The sequence below is a fragment of the Rana temporaria genome, chromosome 1 (assembly GCF_905171775.1).
Source record: "Rana temporaria chromosome 1, aRanTem1.1, whole genome shotgun sequence".
NCBI classification, from domain to species: domain Eukaryota; kingdom Metazoa; phylum Chordata; class Amphibia; order Anura; family Ranidae; genus Rana; species Rana temporaria.
Window position 1 is genome coordinate 265,125,770 of NC_053489.1, and position 22,414 is coordinate 265,148,183.

At 44.2% G+C, this 22,414-nt stretch overlaps 1 protein-coding gene across 1 annotated transcript in view; it reads right to left on the reverse strand.

Annotated features, from left to right (window-relative positions):
- The window catches only part of LRRC2 (leucine rich repeat containing 2), a 270,174-nt gene that overhangs the window by 160,231 nt on the left and 87,529 nt on the right, over positions 1 to 22,414 (reverse strand). The window contains exon 3 of the mRNA XM_040355283.1: positions 13,669 to 13,876. Coding sequence (XP_040211217.1) covers positions 13,669 to 13,876 — 208 coding nt within the window. The remainder of the gene's footprint in view (positions 1 to 13,668; positions 13,877 to 22,414) is intronic.

A 22,414-nucleotide genomic window follows, 5' to 3' on the forward strand; every position in this document is an offset into this window, starting at 1 on the left:
CTGTAGATGATTGACAACTGACTGTTGGATGGATGGATAAGTATACTGTTGCCTTTAGAATATAAACTTCAACTGTATATAGTACAAATCAGAAATAAACTACTACTGTATTGCTGGTCCATCTTAATAGCATCATGGGCAATGTAATGCTCTGGGGCCCCTACAATGAAGACAGTGCAGGTAAACAGATATCAAGTAGGTAGGAGGCAGACAAGTAGAGCGTCCCCTTTTTCCTGGAGCTCCGCATTAAAGTGGTTGTAAACCCTTACAGACCACTTTATGCTACAGGTAAGCATATAATAAGGCTTACCTGTAGCTACCCAGGATATCTCTAAACCTGCACGGTGATGTCATTGGCACATGCGCACTGGGGCAAACTGAAGCAATGGCACGTATGTGCCGTTGCTTCAGTCTGTGTGCGGTTACCGGTGGCTGCCGCACACCAATGCGCGGGAGTGACATCATCCAGGCTCCAGCCAATCACAGCGCCGGAGCCGTGAAACCCGGAAGTAACCCCCAGGAGAGATGTCGGCTGCCAGATCGGTGTACGAGGATGGCTGCAGGGGCTTCGATCTCAGGTAAGTAATTCATAATGAACTAGTATGCTATTTTCAGGGCAGCGTGGGCTTAAAGACCAGCTGCTTTGGGGAAAGTGCAGGGGCCCCACATGCAGCTGGGGCCCCTGGGCAGTGCCCAGGTGTGCCCTCTCTTTAAGACAGCCCTGCTGTATTGTTCTTGGTTCATTCAGTATACAAGTTATTAATGTAGTAATCATGGCAGCCAAGTAGAGCCCAAAGCTTGGCTCCATACTTCACCCCCAGGTCGCCCCCTCTTTTTCTTTTTCCTATATTTTTGTTGTTGTTATTGGTGGTCCTTAGTGATGGAGAGAGGGGGCTAACATTACAATGTCAGCGATGCTCTTAGCGTCAGCACACCAATAAAAAAAAACACGTCTTCTCCTGCCAACATCTCTCCCGGAGCTTTCTTCTCCCGAATCGCTGTCTTCTTTCTTGCCGCCGATTACCTGCTGAAAACTAAAAAAACGCTCTTCTCCTGATGCTGTCTTCCTCCGTTATGACATCACCTCGCTGTCTGATATCTCGTATGTAGTCTTGTGACATCACAGGGGGGTGGGCTCTCCAGGCGAGGACATCGGATGGCCCCCACCATGGCTACATAAGAGATGTCACAACCGAGGAAGAGAGCATCAGGAGAAGGACGTCATTTTTGTTTTCAGCAGGTAACCGGCAGTGAGGAAAAAGACAGCAGCAACGAGTAAGAAGACAGCTCCGGGAGAGACGGCAGCAGGGGAAGACAGCAGCGGCAGAAGACAGCATCGGGAGAAGACGGAGGCAGGAAAAGATGGCTCAGGGAGAAGACAGAGTAATTTTTTTAATAAATTACTTGTCAAGAACCGTCTCTTTTTTTTTTTTTTTTTTTTTTACATTTCACTGCTTTTTTGGTGAATGGGTAGGGGTACAATGTATCTGATACCCATTCACATGGGGGGGCAGGATCTGGGGATCTTGTTAAAGGGGGCTTCCAGATTCTGATAAGCCCCCTGCCAGCAGACCCTCATAACCACCAGCCAGGGTTGTCGGGAAGAGGCCCTTATCCCCATAAACATGGGGGCAAGGTGATTTGGGGTGGGAAGAACAGAGCCCCCCTTGCCCCAAAGCACCCACCACCCCATGTTGAGGGCATGCGGTCTGGTATGGTTCAGGAGGGGGTGCTGCTCACTCAACCCCTCCCTTTCCTTATTTGCCAGGCTGCATGCTCGTATAAGGGTCTGGTATGGATTCTGGGGGGACCCCATGCCATTTTGTTTTAAGATTTTGGAGTGGGGGTGTCCCCTCTAAATCCATACCAGACCAACGGGCCTGGTATTGACTGGGGGGGGACATGCTGTTTTTTTCATGAATTTTTGTAGCCAGCAATATTTTTTTACATTCAGCTGTCAGCGGGAAAGCCCACTGACAGCTGATGGCACATCCATTGCTAAGGAAGCAGCGGCCAGCTTCCTGACCCACTCCTTAGCAGCCAGCTATATACAGTGAGTGTAAAAAAAACACAAATCGCAAAACGCAAATCGCTGTAAAATCACTGTAAAAAAATGTGGTTACATAAACTCAGAAAGCAAAGCAAAAACACTGCAGAAACGCTCAAAAGCAACATGCATAGATGTAAATCGAGCCTTCAAGTGGTAAAAAAATGGTGCACATGTTTTTTACCAACACTGGCACAAATGCTTACCAGTTTTAGGCACAGGTATTACAACCAGAAAATTGTCTTTAAGACTTTATTTCATTCCACTGATTTCACAACACATAAAACTCACAATTATACTGTATACAATTTTATCATCAATTATCAGATATGAATCCAAAGTCCTTGTGAGTTTGGGTTAGAGATCTGCAATGCCCAACCAATGGTGAGAAAAGCTCTTAACATTTACAATTTACAACCAGAGACACATGCTCATAAAACAAGCCATGAACTTTTTTCTCTGGATTATGTTCATGAAATAAAAATCAGCATTAACCATCTTAAAAAAAAAATGCAATTTTGACTTGCGGTAGAAGCAACGTGAACATCATCATTACATGTTTCATTACCCTTATTGCTCATCAAATAGTGTTCTATTCCACCTCCTTACTTATTGCTTGTCCTCCATCAGTGATCATTGAACATTTTGTGTCACTTTCAATAATGTCACAAGAAAGCTTGTAGTAAGCCTGACCTTAGAAATTGTACCTTAAGGAGCCAAGCTGTAGCATAAATTGTATAATTCTCTACAAATACTAAAGGTGAACAGTCCAGTTTTATACAGTGAAAACTGGGTGTTTGATCTCTGGAAGGACGGTGTAACTGGCAACTCACAATGGAACAACTAACATGCCATGGTAGGTTGACCAGAATATACTTGAATCCCAAAGAGAATACAGTGCAAACCGACTGAACTTGGCTGTATCCTAATTTCTAGGATTCACAATACTGGTAATATGAAAGCATGGAAGGTGAGCATGGGGAATAGAAATACAGTGGAACCTCGGTTTAAGAGTAACTTGGTTTGAGAGCGTTTTGATTTGTGAGCAACTTTTTTTTTAAATTCTGACTTGGTTTGCGAGTGTTCACTCGCAAGACTAGCAGAATTCAAGCTAAATAGCCCTCTGGTACCTCATTTGGCCTGAGGTACGGGGGCGCAGAAGTCGAGCAGAGCCAAAAATAGGCCTACAGTACCTCATTTGGCCTGAGGTACGGGGGCGCAGGAGCCGAGAAAAGCCAAACATTGGCCTGCAGTACCTCATTTGGCCTGAGGTAAGGGGGCGCAGGAGACGCTCTCTGGCGCCCCCCCACCTCTGGCTGCATTCGGTATTGCATCCCATTAAAGTCAATGTGTAACAAATTATTTTAGTTTCCATTGACTTCAATGGGAAAACTCACTTTGATATGTGAGTACTTTGGATTACGAACATACTCCTGGAACAGATTATGCTCGTAATCTGAGGTTCAACTGTATAGGCTAAAGAGAGCAACATGAAGACCCTCTGCTGAGCAAGGTGTCAGGAAGTCAAAATTTGGACAGTAGTGTTATTATACACCTTCAGATTTAGTGCCAAATCTTGGCAAGATAATAGGCCAAGGTCATAAACAATAAAGCAGGTAATGGAAACAGAAGAACTTAGGAATTCAGGATTCATATACTGTACACAGATAAAATAACTAAGGCAATTTCACGCAGTCTGGAAATGGTTTATATAGGCTGGGAACCCATTTAATGCAGGACAGCTGTCATGACTTGTAAGGGTAGTGAGGTGAGAAAAGGTACTTGTTTCTTCAGGGACTATAGTGTTGGATTAGTTTGATGGATCAGCTGAGATGTCACTAATCTCTAAAGAATAGTACTGAGCAACAGCAGATCCCTTATATGAATCCACACCACTCTTTATTTCGAAAGATAGAAAAATACTTTATTGAAACGACTATCTGTCTGTAGAAGAACTATACAGCAAGTGTGATTTTTCCACACAGTTTTATTGTTTTGAATATGTTATGTGTGTTTTGTGGAATATCATACATTACTGTATGTGTAATTCTTGTACAAATTATTTCAATAATCAAAGTATTTTTTCAAGGGAAAGAGTGGTGAAGATGTATGTAAGTGACAAGTTTTTGTTTAGTGTAGTTTGTAGTTTGTACCTTCTCTGCACAGTGGTACTGGTCATTATTATATGTTTTAGTTGACAGTAAAGTAGATAGCATAAAATAGTTAAAAAACTGCATACATGGTCTGGGCAAGTATTGCTAAATCTCACCAATAACCAGAGGCGTATCTAGTCAAAATGGCGCCTATGGCAAGCACTGAAACTGCGCCCCTGTCAAAACATTCAAAACCCATCTTTCAAATAATCTTAACAAAAAAAACAGCTAACAATGGCCCGCGGGCACACGATACAAAAATCACTGATGATGCCAACACACTGGCACACTCACACTCATCAAAATACATTGGTGCACACAGTAACTCATACAAAATCAATGACACACTAACACAATCAAGGGAAAGGGAGGGACACTGGGGAAAGACAGAGAGGGACACAGTGTGATGAGGACAGGGAGGGACACCGGGGACAGAGAGGGACGCAGTGTGACAAGGACAGAGAGGGACGCTGGGGACAGACAGAGAGGAACACAGTGTGATGAGGACAGGGAGGGACGCCGGGGACAGAGAGGGACGCAGTGTGACAAGGACAGAGGGGGATGCTGGGGACAGACAGCGAGGGATGCAGGGGACAGACAGAGGGACACAGTGTGATGAGGACAGGGAGAGATGCCGGGGACAGAGAGGGACGCAGTGTGACAAGGACAGAGAGGGATGCTGGGGACAGACAGAGGGACACAGTGTGATGAGGACAGGGAGGGATGCCGGGGGCAGAGAGGGACGCAGTGTGACAAGGACAGAGAGGGATGCTGGGGACAGACAGAGAGGGACGCAGGGGAAAGACAGAGGGACACAGTGTGATAAGGACAGAGAGAGACGCAGTGTGACGAGTACAGAGAGGGATGCATTGCGACAAGTACAGAGAGGGAAGACAGGGACAGGGAGGGACACTGGGGACAGACAGAGAGGGATGCAGTGTGATGAGTACAAAGAGGGACGCTCGGGACAGACAGAGGGACACAGTGTGATGAGGATAGAGAGGGATGCAGTGTGACAAGGACAGAGAGGGACGCTGGGGACAGACAGAGAGGGATGCAGGAGACAGAGAGGGACGCTGGGGACTGACAGAGGGACACAGTGTGATGAGGACAGAGAGAGGACACCGTGTGGGGATGGGGACACTGTGGGGGGACCAGGAGAGTATATAAATATGCATAGCAGCCATAGATATCATAAATAAAGTGTAATAAAGTGATTTGTGCAACAGGCACAGCAGATACTACTTTTAAGTAGTACCTGCTATTGCACAAATCACTTTATTACACTTTATTTATATCTATGGCTGATATGCATATTTATATAACCCATATTTAGCACGTTATTTGACTGGCTGCTTGCCTGGCACACATGCACATGCACATGATGATCATCATCATTATCTTTACCTGCTAGGGCTGGCTGAAGAGCTAATCCCTGCTGCTGCCTGGGGGTTCCCCTTTTTTTTCGTGACTCGTCTCTTCTCCTCCTTACATCAAGTGATGTCACAGACCCCGCTCTGGGGAGAAGATGATGCCGGGGGAGAAGGAGGGAAGGCGAAGCATCAGACTTTGCCTCCGCCAGTTACCTAGCTCTTTTCCCTGCACCCAGTAAAGTCATCGGCCGTCATGGTGCGTACGCCTGTTGCTCCGCTCCACAGGCAAAGTAGCAAGTGCCGTGCCGGTGCTCCAGTCGGCCAGCCACGGCGCCGGGGGCTATGTTAGTGCGGGGGCGGGTGCAAGAACCGAGAGGTGGCCGCAGAAGGATAGGTGGGTGGTTTTTTGTGCGGGGGCGACTTTTTTGTTGCCCCCCCCCCATGGAGCCCATGGCACTTGTCATGGCTGCCATACCCTAGACCACTAGCTATAACATATTTGTACCTGGAACTTGTAAAAATATTTATTTAATAGATAATTTATAATATTTACCTTATTTTTTTTCTATGCATAACTGTAGATGGTGGAAGCGCATTTGCTAGGAGCCAGTGAAGGAAGTAGCCATTCAGCAATATATATACCATATAAATGTTCTGGGACAGTGGGCTCCATTCACAAAACCAGGTTGCATTCAGTATTTAGTCTGTCTGACAGTTCTTAAATAACTAAGGGGCGGGGCAGCCCAGTGATGTCATGTGGGTGGTAATAAATATTGCCAGGCAATATATTACTGCATGTTTTCACTCCTAAAGTTCTGCATGACCTTATATAATAACTTGCAGTATTTTATTAGCGTATTTTGTAAATGCCCAATACATTTTTGTAAAACACTGTGGGGTAGGTTACCGCATACACAAATGCAGTAAGAACCATTTTGTGAATGGAGCCCATTGAAATTAAACCCATTCATTGAGTCACTGCTATGGACTAGTATATAGCAACGATGTTAACAAATAGCTACTTCTTAGTAGCCATCTTTAACCACTTGCCACCCCCCAATAAAGTAATATGATGGCGGCAAAGTGCTTTAGTTATCCTGATCAGATGTCATATAACATAATCAGGATAACAAGGCGCACGTGCCCACGGAGGTGCACAGCATGGCAATCACAGGTGCTGTGTGTCAGTCTGACACACCACAACTCTGATCAAGGTATGAAGCCTCTGACAGAGGCTTTTTACCATGTGATCAGCTGTGACCAATCTGATCATCACGTGAACCACGAAGTGCCAGTAAACAGCTTTCCTCGGTTCATGCTGACAGGGAGATCCGATCTGTGGCTCTCCCTGTCAGAGGGGGGTCTGCGCTGATATTGATTATCAGTGCATCCCCCATCCGATGTGCTCTTCTGATGCCAATCAGTGCCCATCACCTGCCAGCCTGTGCCCCACAAAAAAAACACCTGCTAGTGCCCATAAAAGTGGCAGTCAGTGCCCACAACAGTGCCAATCAGAGCCCATAAAAGTGCGAATCAGTGCCCCATAAGTAATGCCTGTCAGTGCCCTTCAGATGCTACTCAGTAATGCCTGTCAGTAGCTCCTCATCAGTGCTGCCTATCCAGTGCCACCTATATTAGTGCCCATCAGTTTTTTTTTTTTCAAAATATATGTTTTTTTGTTTATAGCGCAAAAAAATTAAACCGCAGAGGTGATCAAATACCACCAAAAGAAAGCTCTATTTGTGGGAAGAAAAATATAAAAAATTTGTTTGGGTACAGCATGACCACGCAATTTGTCACTCAATGTGCGACAGCACTGAAAGCTTAAAATTGTCCTGGGCAGGAAAAGACGAAAGTGCTTGGTATTGAAGTGGTTAAAGTGTTTGTTAAGTCAAAATTCACGGTCAATGCCAGTCCCTCTATTAGAGCCTGGCATACCACACTATGTAAGTCATTTCTAAAAAGGAGCGTTGCAAATACCTATTTAGAACTATCTTCAGGCCAGTCACATGACTCGCGGCTGCTTTTTAGAAATGACTTAGCTCATTTTTAGAAATGGCTTACATACTGTAGTGTGGTATGCCAGGCTCTAATTAAGGGGCTGGCAGTGAACATTGTAGGTTTTTATTTTTAATAATAGCGCTCGGGGAGCAGAGACAGAGAAACAGAGAGGGAGCTGAAGGAGGAGAGCAGAGAGGACAGCTGTGTATGATGTGGGGACGCACTCTGACCAACGTGGTCAGGACTCAGCAACCCTGATTTTTGTGGTCAGTACAGAGAAGGGATACAGGATTTGGCAGGTTCAGGGAGATTTTTTTATAGTTTTGAGAGGGGCAGATTACACAGCACAATCACTGTGCTGTTTATCCTGCTTTAAGGGACCAGGATCTGATTATTATTATTTTTTTTTTGGGGGGGGGGTTAACAAACACTTCAATGAGACACGAAGGATGTCCTTTGCAGAGATAGCGTCAACTTGCTCTGTAAAAGCCAAGATATGACAGTGTCTCTAAGTATAACATACTAGGACAAATAAAATCCATTTGTGTGTATGCTTACGGTAAAACAATATTGTTTTCCCTTTCACTAGCTTTTAAATCTTAATTCTGTAACCTGCATGACTTATGTAACCTCATGTATCACAAAACATAAAAGACTAGTTGCCCGCTAGCAAACTTGTTTGTGTGTTAATGATGCAGGCTGAATTTTGTTGCCAGTTGCTCTCTTGTTACACCAAATAACTAATGAAGCCAAATCTAAAGGAAAACACTCCTTGATCACTTTGACACACTTGAACTGGAGTTAGTTGATAGATGTGGCATCCCTACTTTCAGGGTCTCTGAGCCTTGAGCCATGTGTCTATGAGTGAAATGAATCCCACAACAGCTAAAACCTTTTAGAATCTTCACAGAGGACTTTGAAGTGATGTGTACAGTATCACTGCAATATGAAAGCAATCCAAAACATAATGCATTTTTCTGACTTTTCAATTAAAGGCATACATTGAACTTCTGCAAGCCCAGGTCTAAAAACATAGCAACTGTGTTAATGTTAAAACCAACACTTACAAAACCTAAGGCCTCGTACACCCAATAGGATCGCCAGAGGAGAACGGTCTGAAGGACCGTTTTCATTAGTCCAAACCGATCGTGTGTAGGCCCCATATGTTATTTAACCTTCGGTCAAAAAAATGAGAACTTGCTTTAAAATTGAACCGATGGACGCCTAACAGATAGGTCAAAACCGATCGTTAGTATGCAAAAGCATCGGTTAAAAATCCATGCATGCTCAGAATCAAGTCGACGCATGCTTGGAAGCATTGAACTTCATTTATTTCAGCACGTCGTTGTGTTTTACATCACCGCGTTCTGACACGATCGGTTAATTAACCGATGGTGTGTAGGCGCGACGGACCATCAGTCAGCTTCATGGGTTAACTGATGACAACGGTCCTACGGACCGTTCTCATCGGATGGACTGATCGTGTGTACGAGGCTTAACTCCATATTTTAGTGAACTTTAAATAGTTAATTTGGACCAAGCTGGTCCAGATAACTATTTACTTCACTAACACATGCAGTAAATCGCCCCCATAGTGTACAGTGCTGTGTTCTGGCAATGGGACACATTGAACACACATGTATAGAATGCTATTGCAGAGTGGTTGTGATGTGTTCCCATGCACAAAGTCACATTTGGCGGCAGTCCTGTCAAACACAACAGGTGGTATCATTTTTTATCCTGACACAGCCATTGCAATTGTCATGTTACTTGTGGCCCGACGGTCAGGGGCATTAAAACCATGGCTTAACCATCTGTTTTACTGCCCTTCTGTCACCCCAGACTGTACCCTTTTTCTACAGTACATTTTGACCAATTTGTCCTCATTAGAAATACCTTCTTGCTGGCCTATTTAAACTGCATCATCTGCTGTCTCTTCTGCAACTTCTGAACTACTAGTAATTTTGATCTGCTGGTCAAAGCATATGTCACTGCTAAAACTATCTGGGAAAAAAAAATACCTTTTTAAAATTAAAATGAATTAGATTGGGGTGCTGCTACTGCATGGAAGCCAAGCCAAATGTAAAAGAAAAAAGTTCCACAATCATATATGCGCTGCCAGTGTATGCTGTTGCACTAACCTCCCAAAGACAGGTGTCTATTCCATGGCTGCTGGAGCAAAGGGAAAAAAAATCTCCAAATCATCCCTATGACCAGCATTTTAATGCCAGGTTGTCAAAACAGCTGTCATTACAGCTGCTCTGATTTCAATTTATATAAAACAGTTTGCTTCCCTTAATTTATTGCTTATACTGTATATTTATTGACATTTTTCCAAAGAAGCCTATATATAAAAAAAGAGTCATTGAAAAACATTACAGTGTAACTAAAATAAATTAGATATGTAGTATAAGAAAACAACATTTTGAGAAACTGTAAAATGAAATAAAAAAATTAAAATAAAAAAACAAGATAAAGCCTTGAACATGTGGCACTGGCAACCCATTAGAGCAGGCATTGAAGGCAGGGGTATACCAACACATAACATTAATTACAGCTCCATGGGTTAACCGCTTAGAAAAAAAAATACTTCCTGGTATAGCTTAAGACAAAAAAGGGAGAGATACACCATGGGAGATGGGAACAAAGGGACATAAGTCAGTTCAATGAAGTACATAAAGAGGGGGGAGAAAGACATATATTATATTATTCATATATTAGAGGCACTGAGTTAGGGTTAAGCTTGGAGTTATCCCCCATAGCGCCCACATTTTGGAAAATTGGGGTAGGGAGTCATGTACCACAGTGGTAATGTGTTCCAATTTACGTATTTGAGCTAGGACCTGCAATGTTTGGGATAACGTGGGTGGAGGGGTGGATAACCACACCCTAAGGGAATTAACCATTTAGCAGCTAAAAAGATAAATGCAACCAGCTTTTGGACATGCTTGGAGATGCCAGGGATAGGCAGGCCCAAAAGATAATGGTTTTCGGTCCAGAGGAAGAGTTATCCCAAGAAGGCTTTGTAGGAGGGTCTGAATTAAAGCGGAGTTCCACCCAAAAGTGGAACCTTTCGCTTTTCGGAATCCCCCCTCCGGTGTGTCACATTTGGCACCTTTAAGGGGGAGGAGGGAACAGATAACTGTGTAATCAAGGTATTTGCTCCCATTTCCGGACATAGGTCAACGCGGCGACCTACGCCACGTCCGGCACCTCCTCCGCCCCCCACTGTCTTCTGGGAGACACACAGGTCCCAGAAGACAGCAGCGACCAGTGGGAGCGACTCGCACATGCGCAGTAGGGAACAAGGAAGTCACTTCCTGATTCCCTTACCAAAGATGGCGGCACCTCCACCCACGAGCCGAGGGACAGATCAGCTTTAGTTGCCGATATCGCAAGCGCCCAGGGCAGGTAAGTGTACATATATTAAAAGTCAGCAGCTGTAGTATTTGTAGCTGCTGACTTTAAAAACAAATTTCAACAGAACTCTGCTTTAGCGACAAAAATGGTTGGATAATGGGACATTCCCAAAAGATGTGTTAATTTGAACCCACGTCACCATGGCACCTCCAGCACACCCAAGAAACGTTAGGATCATATCTGTGGAGAACCTTTGGGGTTCTATACCAGAAAAAACAGTATGTTATAAGCCATTTCTCTCTGCTCCACGCATCTCAAGGCTCTAGAGCAGGGGTCTCAAACTGGCGGCTCTCCAGCTGTTGCGAAACTACAAGTCCCATAATGCCTCTGCCTGAGGGAGTCATGCTTGCAACTGTCAACCTTGGAATGCCTCATGGGATTTGTAGTTTTGCAACATCTGGAGGGCTGCCAGTAGGGATGAGCTTTATGTTTCGAGTTGAACATGAGTTCGACTCGAACATTGGCTGTTCGCCCGGTTGCCGTTCAGCGGTCGGGAGTTACCCAATGACGTGGGCAGGTGACCTCACCCCCTCTTACACATCATGGGGGTTTCGTTCCTCGCTGGAGAATGAGTGGAGACTCAAGAATCGCTGGAGAATGGATCATCGTTGGACATCGAGAGACGGGATTACAACGCTGGAATTTATTTTCAATTTTTTTGGACTTGTCCAGCTGTGTCTGTGTGTTGTTTACAATTTTTTACACTTTCTTTGTAAAATGGTAGGGGTACAATGTACCCCTTTACCAATTCAGAGTACCCCTTTACCAAATTCCAGATTTCGATAAGCCCCCTGCCCGCAGACCCCCACAACCACCGGGCAAGGGTTGTGGGGATGAGGGACTTGTCCCTATCAAAATGGGGACATCCTCCCTATGTTAAGGGCATGTGGCCTGGTACGGTTCAGGAGGGGGGCGCTCTCTTGTCCCCCCCTCTTTTCCTGCGGCCTGCCAGGTTGCGTGCTCGGATATGGGTCTGGTATGGATTTTTGGGGGAACCCCATTTTTATTGTTATTTTTGTGCGGGGTCCCCCTTAAAATCCATACCAGACCTGAAGGAACCCCACGCCATTTTTTTCCAATGACTTTGATCTGTATAGCCGCGAGTAGTTTTAAATTAATTTTTTTCCTTTAGAAATTACATTTTGTACAGGGACAGTTCTAAAAAGGGGAAAAATGCGCTACTTTACAGGCATACTATACACACCCCCAGGGTACGAAATTTAAAGGAATATTTCACTTTTATTGTTTCACTTTAAGCATTATTAAAATCACTACTCTCGAAAAAACTTCAGTTTTTAAAACTTTTTTTTTGCATTGATACATGTGCCCTGGGACAGGACCCAGGCCCCCAAACACTTTTTATGACAATAACTTGCATATTGACCTTTAAAATGAGCACTTTTGATTTTTCGTGTTCGTGTTCCATAGAATTTAACGGTGTTTGCGTGTTCAAACAATTTTTTTGCCTGTTCGCATGTTCTGGTGCAAACCGAACAGGGGGGGGGGGGTTGTTCGGCTCATCCCTAGCCACCAGTTTCAGACCCCTGCTCTAGAGTCCCAAATTTCCTCCATTGTGGGAGAGAGATAGGTCATTGTCTGATTTGGGCCAATTTATTCATATATAAAAATGGTAGGAGCCATTAAGCGGAGAAGCATCATGAAGGGATTTGTAAAAAGCTAATATAAGATGAGGTTAGTATGGGGCTAGGGCACATAAGAATTCAAATGGAGTAGGTTTATCGAAGGAAATTCCGACAGAAAAAGTCAGATGGAGCCTACACACGTTCGGAATTTCCGACCAAAAGCTCACATCAAACTTTTCTTATCGGAAATTCTGACCAAATGTATGCGGCATAAGAGTTTGAGGACCTGGAGAGCATAGGGCACTTCCACCATACATGGAGCACCTCCCCTGGGACTGAGTAACTTCGGAAGCAAGTTCTAGAGGAAGATATGTGGAGGTATGAAAGAATAGATGGAACCATATGGAACCATATACTACCTTGAGACGGTCTTAAAGGCTGATTCAAATGTGAGTATATTGATGGAGCATGAGACTACTGTGGAACAGATTTGTCTCCAGCCCTCCCTGGCTCGGGCGCATTTAAAAATTTAAGTGTGGCTGTTGGGACTCTTAACATCATTCAACTGTGAATAGATGGTAGAAATAAGTCTAAATGAAAGGGATACAAGTTACATTTCCTTTTCAAAATGCAGCTCTGTAATTCTCTGCAAAATGCAATGAAAAATGGCTACCTGGAAATGTCATGTCAGGTCAGAATGCCAATGTCAATGTCAGAAATGTAATTTCATGCTTGTGTGATTGACTTACTAGAAGTCCACACTAAGGTACAAGTCAGATTTAGGGCATGCCCTCCATCAAAAGTGTCATTTTTGGTGAGAGTGGAGTTACTCTTTAAGCAAACTGTTCACCTGTTATGCAAAAGGTTTGGTTCAAGTGTACAGACACTAAACGTGTGGGTGGCTATGTGATGCCCCCCCGAGAGCATTTGGAGCTGTAGGCCTTGGCCCACTTTAGTTTTGCAGAATATTGTCTTGCTTATTGAGACAATACTCGTTTTGAAACACAAGCCACAAAGACACATATATACCTGGGAATGTATGGCTTATTGTCCCACTAAAACTACAATGCATTCCTTTCAGTTTAACTTACCTCCCAATTCTCGCCACAAAGATTAAAAATAAATTTTTCTTTCTCAGGTTTCTCTTTAATTTGAAGGGTCTTTTTTGCAACAGAAGGAAATCTTTCATGTGTATCCAAGCCTTTATGCTCAGTGTCTACAAAACCATTCTTTAAGTACACTGACTGAGGGGTTCCACTGCTTCTGCATTCCAGAATAAAGTTCCATTCCTGTTTTATCCTGCAAATACAGAAGACTTATTGTACAATACTACTTTTTATCCTAGTCTTTTGCCTACATACTATACATTAAAATATTACATGCTTTGGCATACATTTGAAACATTTTATCTTCAAGTTTATCCTATACCTAAAGAAAAGAAAACACACTCATAACATCCGGTATAATATTACAAGCTAGAAGAATCTATTGGGGCTTATATGAGGTTTAGCAATATGCCTTAAGAATTTATCAATTTTTGGGGAATTAAATATTAATAAAGCTTACAATGTTGTGGTACTTGAGTCCCTTCGTACTCAGGCACAACTCAGACTGGTGGTACTACTACTGTAAATCAACGAATACTCCGGAGTCTTCGGTTTGATATTTTTTCATTATGGAACTTTGGAAATATTACAAATGCATTTTTCCCCTCTCCATTTATATTGTTCTTACCTGTACTGAGAGAGCCTTTTATTGAGCTATTTGGAAAAATCTATGATTCTTTTGTACCTTTTTTGGAATATATTGTAATCAATCAAACATATTGGAAAATAAAATTGTTGTTTGGTGATCACCATACACAATGATTGTAGAACCAGTTACTAGTAGACCTATAGCGATTTGAGGTTCTTAGATGACTCAATTCCCAATAATTACACCAATGGAAGCATTTTTTTGTTAATATTATGGGTTTTTAATTGTTTGGATGCTCAAATTACCCCATAAACTTACAAACAAAAAAGATGAGTGTCCAACAAAAGAAGATCCTCGCCTTTCAAGCAACCAATGTCTCTCATTTCCTCTTCATGCCAACACTGCAGACTCTATCCTTGTCTTTGGCATTCAATACGTGTGGCAATGTTGAATGCTCAGTTAAAGGCAGGAACCACAACATATTTCAAGGGGCACAGGACCCAACACTTCTGTAAGTGGCAAATGCAAAGGACACTAATGGAGACTGCAGTGCTGAAAAAGAGGGGGTAATAGCAGGATGTCAGAAAGGGGAGTATAAGAGCCTTTTTTTTTCTTAGGGAAATCTCATATTTTTTGTGTTTTGTAAGTTGACAGGGCTGCATTAACTAAAGACCTTTAACTGTTTGTGGAAACCTTGAATAAATGAATCTTTAAAACAAGATTGGACTTCATTAGCAAATAGCAATCACAACTATTGAATTCAGTTTGGGTAGCAATGAGCTCAGCATCATGATAGCCAACAACGTATTGTAATTGCTGCTATTAAGTACTTTAATTACATAAATCTTCATTTATTTTACATTTTTATCTAAATGCATTTCTTCTACCATTATCCTGTTGAAAATATCTCTTCAGTTTCATTAAACCTCTGGCAATGATACCATAGATTTTCCAAATGCAAACAAGAATCACTATAAAGACCAGTCATTGTCAAAGCATTACCTTTTAAATCTTTTGAAGGCAAAACGATCTTAGATGATGCTATAAAAATGTCACTGTCCATCACATCATATTGAGTGCAGTCATAAACTATATGTAATTATCCTAAGATGTTAAATACGTTTTTACCTTGTTCTTTATGATAGAATTGTGTATAAATAAACTGCTGTGACATAGGCACACATGGCCATTATCTGGCTGTGAGTTCTGCAGGATCAAACAACAATTTATATTTATGTAATACACACAACTGCAGGAAGTAACGGCAATCCTAGGGCACGTCTGTCTAAAATACTGCCTGTTGGCTACATTTGTACAATTTGGCTCATGAATGTAATGTTGGATGGGGATATTTTTTTTTAGGCATTTTACTTCCACTCCAGTAATCTCATTAAAACACAATTATCAACTACTCTTATACCATTTTACACTAAGGGCAGTGAATTTGCATTGCTGGTGACCCTCATCTGTTCATGGTCTTTCAAATAAATGACAATTATTAAGACTTGCTGTAAACTAGAGATAGTTTGAAACAATTGTCAGCAAGTGTTCAGTCAGTAGTGGCATTTCCTTGCTAAGCGAATATGCAGCTGCAAAATGTCCCACATAGTTGGGCCCTAGGCAAATAATGCAGTAGGACTTGCTACACAAAAGCAATACCGTACATAAAATGCCAACTATCTCAATTTCTGTATAAGTACCTCCACATAAGTAGGTGTAAATGTTATTGTTAGCGCTAAACACAATTAACTTACAGCTTAATATTAAAGATTCATTATATAAACTAAGCAAAGCACACACTATATGTCAGTACTAAACATTCTGTGTCACAACAAACCTAAAACTATTAATTATTTTTTCACCCATTGCATATTCACTTTCCAGAAGAGTTACGATTTGCAAGTATGAAGATAAGTATGCAAGGCTGTCTGACTTGTCAGAGAAAATTATAAGTTGTACTAAAATGTACTAAAAAAAAAGAAAAAAACCTAGTGCAAAAAAAATAGTAATTTAGCCTTGAAATAGTTGACAGTACTATACATTAATCAGAATATATCTTACCACTAAATTATAGTAGTTATCCACTTATCCTGAAAGTCTATAATGATTGGTAACATCTTGGATTGGTAGGCATCTTGTACAAATACAATTCACAATTGTACATCTTAGAAAACAGCAGACACTAAATTGTATCTTGCAATAGGAAAGGGCATTATAAATTGTCAGCTAATAATATTACAGTGAGGTTTATTTTAGGATAGGTGGCTGTGGGAGGTGCAGATAAGGTGGCATTCACCATTTTGAAACCTCTGCCTAGGCAGAATGGACAGAACCAAATTACAACATTACAACATTTTTTAATTGTACGTACTAATTTCTTTATTATGTTTCTTAAAATTGTCATACCAATGGACCCTTGCTGGTATATTTGGGGTGAAAAGGTTTCTAAATAAGGATGAGTTTTGGGTTTGGGATGAACATGCGTTTTCCCTAAGCCCAAACTAATTACCGGTATTTAGATTTTTTAATTCGGGATTTTCCTAGTTATCATGACGGAAAATCTGAGTTATATGATGACAGGAGGCGAATATCTTGCATTAATCTTTCTTTTTAATGCTCATAGCAGAAAAACATAAACATTTGTTTCTTTAAATTTTTGAGAAAAAACTTCATAGAACTACAGTACCCAGATGCCCCATGGACCCCTCCCCCATGTCCTTGACTCTATATAAGGGGCTGTCTGGGTCTCCTCCTCCTCTTTCTTTATGCGACGTTGGTAAATCCAAAATTTCTCGTAACTTTGCCGTAGTAGACAACACGTTCCACTGAGGTCTGGAGATCTGTCCCCGACGCTGGGAGTAGGCCAACCTGGCCTCGTCGACAGTAATACCTGGAGGGTGCTCCGACGGTCATAACAGTGCTCAACTGGAACAAAAACAAAATAACCGTCATACTGGAACTCCAGAAACTTTTCTTATCTTCCGCATAGGCGTAGACTCCACCCCTCAATAACCTGAAACGAGAAAAGACATCGTGATAGGGTGGGTAGGGTGGGAAGATATTCGCCTCCTGTCATCATATAACTCAGATTTTCCGTCATGATAACTAGGAAAATCCCGAATTATATATCAGACAGGAGGCTTCATATCTTGCATGTTTAAAGCTAACAGACTTAGTATGATACATGCAACAATGTTAAAGTATTGAAGAGGAAACATGACTTTGAGGTCGGAAGTAATAGCGACGAAACGTCGTTTCTGACGACCAATCCGCCGCTAGTAGGAGGTCTGAGAGAGAACCGCCCGATGTGACCACCTTAGTAGCCATGGCCCCTCTGGTGGAATGAGCTCCGAAGAGCGAGATGTCGATCCCAGCCATTTCCATGGCCGTTCTCACCCATCTGGCCAATGATGCTGAAGACACTGGTAGGTGGGGTTTCACATAAGAGACCAGTAATTGAGTACAAATGGGCGACCTCAGGGTTGCGGTCCGATGTTCATATTGCTGTAAACATCGCACCACGCAGATGTGTGGGTGGTCAGTGAAAAGGGGATAGAATACTGTCTGTATTCCCGTTTTCGTCCGATGAACCACAGAGAATCTAACTCCTTCTGGCAGGAATTGGCGTCGGGATATGTCTAGAGCTCTAACATCCGAGACCCTTTTTATGGAAATAAGGCATAAGAGGGTAGAAAGTTTGACAGAAAGTTTCTTCAGAGAGAGGGCCTCATTGTCCCCCCACGAAGTGAAGAGTTGTAGAACCCGAGAGACATCCCAAGTGGATTGATACCTTGGTCGGGGAGGTCGTTTGAATCTCACTCCCCGTAGAAGTCTACAGACCAGAGGGTGTTTACCCACCGGTGCTGCGTCAACCTGACAGTGATAGGCCGATATGGCAGACCTATAGACATTCAGGGAACTGTAGGATCTACCTGTCTCATACGCGTCTGCTAAGTAGTTCACTACCGCTGCTACAGGTGCATGAACGGCATCAATTTGCCGTTGATCACACCAACGAACCCACATGGTCCAGGCAGATCTGTACGCCGACCTAGTCCCGGGGGCCCAGGCCAGGGCGAGGAGATCTCTAGCCGATTGTGAAAAGTTGATGTCAGTGGTTCCGAACCCGATACTAACCATGCTAGCAGTGGGAGGTTGCCCTCCAGCAGCAATGGATGGCAACCCTTGGACGCGTTTGATAGGAGCTGAGGTGAGAAGGGAAGCAACCGGGGGTAATCGATTGACATCCCCAGCAGAAGGGGAAACCACGGTTGCGTCGGCCACCAGGGGGTGACCAACACCACCGTCGCCCCTTGAGTCACTACCTGTAGAAGGGTTCTGGTGATCATATTGAACGGAGGGAACGCATACTGTGTCCCTCTCGTCCAAATTTGACGGAATGCATCGACTGCCAATGCTTCCGGATCCGGCCTCCAGCTGTAAAAGCGGAGTAGTTGTCTGTTGAGGCGGGAAGCGAAAAGGTCCGTATGAAAGGGACCCCACATTGTTTGCAAAGTCAGGAAAACTGAACGATCCAGTGACCAGTCGCTGGAATCCGTCAGATAACGCGAGTTCCAATCTGCGACTGTGTTGGAAATCCCGGGGAGGTATTCCGCTACCGGGGTGGTATTTATTGACAGACAGAATTGCCAGAATTCTGACGCGATGTCTGCTAATATCTTGGATTTTGTTCCCCCCAAGCGGTTGACATATTGAACCGCTGCTATGTTGTCCATGCGTAAGAGTACGCATTTGTTGGACGTATGTGGAAGAAAACTTTTGATCGCAAAGAATGCTGCCAAAAGTTCCAAAGCATTTATGTGGAGACGAGTTTCCTCCACTGACCATTTCCCCCCGGTGGTAATTTGTCCGCATCGAGCGCCCCAACCTTGGCGACTCGCATCGGATTCTATGATCACATCTGGGTATGAATTGAAAATTGTTCTGCCGTTCCATTCTACTGCGTGGCGGAGCCACCACAGCAATTCCTCCACTGCGTCCGAGTCTAACGAGACTTCGTCTGCGTATCGCAAGCCCTGGCGCAGATGGAGTGTTTTTAGGCGCTGTAGAGCGCGATAGTGTAAGGGTGCTGGGAAGATTGCCTGAATAGACGCCGATAGAAGGCCTACTATGCGAGCAATCAACCGCAGGGATACCTGTCCTTTGCGCAACGTGGCTCTGATTTCTTTGCGAATCAGAGCTAGTTTCGCCTTCGGTAAGAGGAGCAAAGCCTGTTTGGTGTCTACCAGAAAACCCAAGAATTCCATCTCCTGAGATGGTACCAGAACGGATTTCTTGTAGTTGATAAGGAATCCGAGTTCCCTCAGCAAGGACACCGCCCATTGGCTGTGTAGGGTCGCTTGTGTTCTGGAACGTGCCATGATCAGCATGTCGTCCAAGTAGATGATTAGGCGTACCCCCCTGCTCCTCAGAGCAGCTACTACTGGTTTGAGTAGTTTGGTGAAGCACCAGGGGGCTGATGACAATCCGAATGGAAGGCAGGTGAACTGCCACATTCGGTCCCGCCACAGAAATCTTAGGAAAGATTGAGATTGCTTGTGCATAGGGACCGTAAGGTATGCGTCTTTTAGATCTATTTTTATTAGCCAGTCTCCCGGCCACAGGAGGTCTCGTAACAGGTGAATACCTTCCATCTTGAAATGGCGGTAGGTCACGTGTTGGTTGAGTTCCCTCAGATTTATGACGGGGCGGTAGCCGCCGTCTTTCTTCTTTACTAGAAAGATGTTGCTGACGAAGCCATTGGAGAGGGGATCTACCTCCTGAACCGCTCCTTTGGCCAGCAGTTCTTTGAGTTCTTCGTCTATTAATTCTACGTTTTGAGTAGCAAAATGAATAGGAGGGGGTATGACATTCAGTGTTGGGGGAGACACGAACTCTATCCGGTAACCCGTTACCGTCGAGAGGATCCATGCGTCCGCCGAGATCGTGGACCAGGCGTGGGAAAAATACATCAGTCTCCCCCCCACCTGTGTGTGTGGAATCGTATGTAGAGATAAACTCACCGGTCGGTGGTCTCGATCTGGGGAATCCACGTCCTCCGCGTCCTCTCCAGGGGCGTCCGCGAGGAGGGAAGAAGGGTGGTGGTTGAGCCATAGGCATGGTGTACGGCTGTGGAGCAGGAGCATACTGCTGGTTTGGTCTTGCATAGGGCCTGTACTGAGCCATGCGGCCGGTAGATCGCCCTCTGCCTCTACCGGCCTTGCCAAAAACCTTGCCCGGTTGAGATTTCCGTAGCGAGGTCTGTGCCTTGTCTAGGCTTGAAAATAAGCTGACAAACTTATTTATATTCTTTATTAGGTCATCACCGAATAGAAGGCCATCGGCGGATGGTCCCGGTTCGTTCTCAGCGAGATGGCTTAGTTGGGGGTCCAACTTCATCAGTATGGAACGTCGGCGCTCCACTGAGCAGGTCGTGTTGGCAGTGCCCAGCAGGCATATAGCCCGTTGCGCCCAGCCTCTAAGCTGTGTCAGGTCAACAGGTTGGGCTGCTGACGCCGCCTGTTCTGACAAGTTTAAGATTTTGGTGAGTGGACCAAGGAGGTCCAAAATGCGGTCTTGAATGACTTTAAAGGACCGCTCGATGCCTTTTTTGGCGTATTTCCCGGATCTCGTGAGATATTTAAGTAATACCGGGTCTATCTCCGGGGTGATAGCCACTTTGTTTGCCACCTGAGGTCTGGGGCATTCTGCCCGCAATTTATTGCGGTTGCCTCTATCTAAAGACCGTCTGGTCCATAATTCAAGATATTGGGCCACATGAGGTAATGGGGTCCAGTCCCCTGAACGAGGATGTGAAATCTCGTCCGGATTAAACAGGGATTGCCCCTGGGCATCCAATATGGCATTTTGCAACACTTCAGTGTTGGCATCCGCCGTAAACCCCGTCTCCTCTTCCTCACTTATGTCAGAGTCAGAGGTCTCGGCGTTGTCAGACAATTCAGATTCGTCTTCAGACGTGTCAAATGAATTTGGTTTAATGCGCCTAGCGGCTCTTTGCCCTTTTATAATCTCCTTGGGGCCCAAGGGTCGCATGTGGTCTGGCCTGTGTGAGGCCTGGCAGGTCTGGTCAGATCCTGCTTGGGGCACATTATAAACTTCCCCTGCCGGGGAGTCGAGGTGCACTGACAAGTGCTTCAACTTTTGGGATGCCTTGCCCTTAGTAGGGGGGCAGCCCGAGGTGGATGGCACTGGTAACTGGTGTTTTGCATTGGCTGTCAGCGCTGCATGGATTGATTTTGAAATCAGTTCTTGAATTTGGGCTGTGGATAGCAGATGCGTCGCATCCATATCCACTACCTCTTTTGCCAGTCCATCAGTATTTGCCATTTTTACCACTTTTAAATTTTTAAATATATATATATTTTTTACAATATTTCTGGATCCAGAGAGCTTGTCAGGGATAAATCACTGACACTCTCCCACTATTAGTTAATAGGCAGGGAGGGGGGGGGGTTAGATCACTCTATTCCCGATTGGTCTAGTCAGGGATAGTGTGTCTAATCGTTCCCCCCAAGCTTAGTAAGGTACCTGACCGAGGTTATCTAGCAGCAGCCGTATCGCCCAGCGCTCCCCTGTGCTCTCCGTCCGTACAGTGAGAGTCAGGGGACGGCGCGCTGCTAGAAACTCCTCGGCCGTAATCTCGCGAGATTACGGCCGAGAGTGTTCTGATAGGTCGGCTGACGGTGCAGAGGCGTGTCGAGGACACTCGTCGCTCGGCCACGCCCCCGTGCAGGAGAAAAAGCCCGCGAAGCGCGGCTAAGTGAAGGGGGGGGAAGGTGGATGAGGAGAGGGCCGTGTATTATGGAGCCTGACTAAGCCAGGAGGTCAATCAGGGTAATACACGGCTCGGAATCGCGGGATTCCCGCGGCAACCTGTAATAGAATTACATATAGACCTATACCAAAATTTACATCCAATACACATATATAGGATTAATAAATAAATAAATCAATAATTAAATCAATAATGACAATCAATATGACACAAAGAAAAATTGTACTTATCTCTATGCCATGAGCAGAAAGAAAGAGGGGGAGGAGACCCAGACAGCCCCTTATATAGAGTCAAGGACATGGGGGAGGGGTCCATGGGGCATCTGGGTACTGTAGTTCTATGAAGTT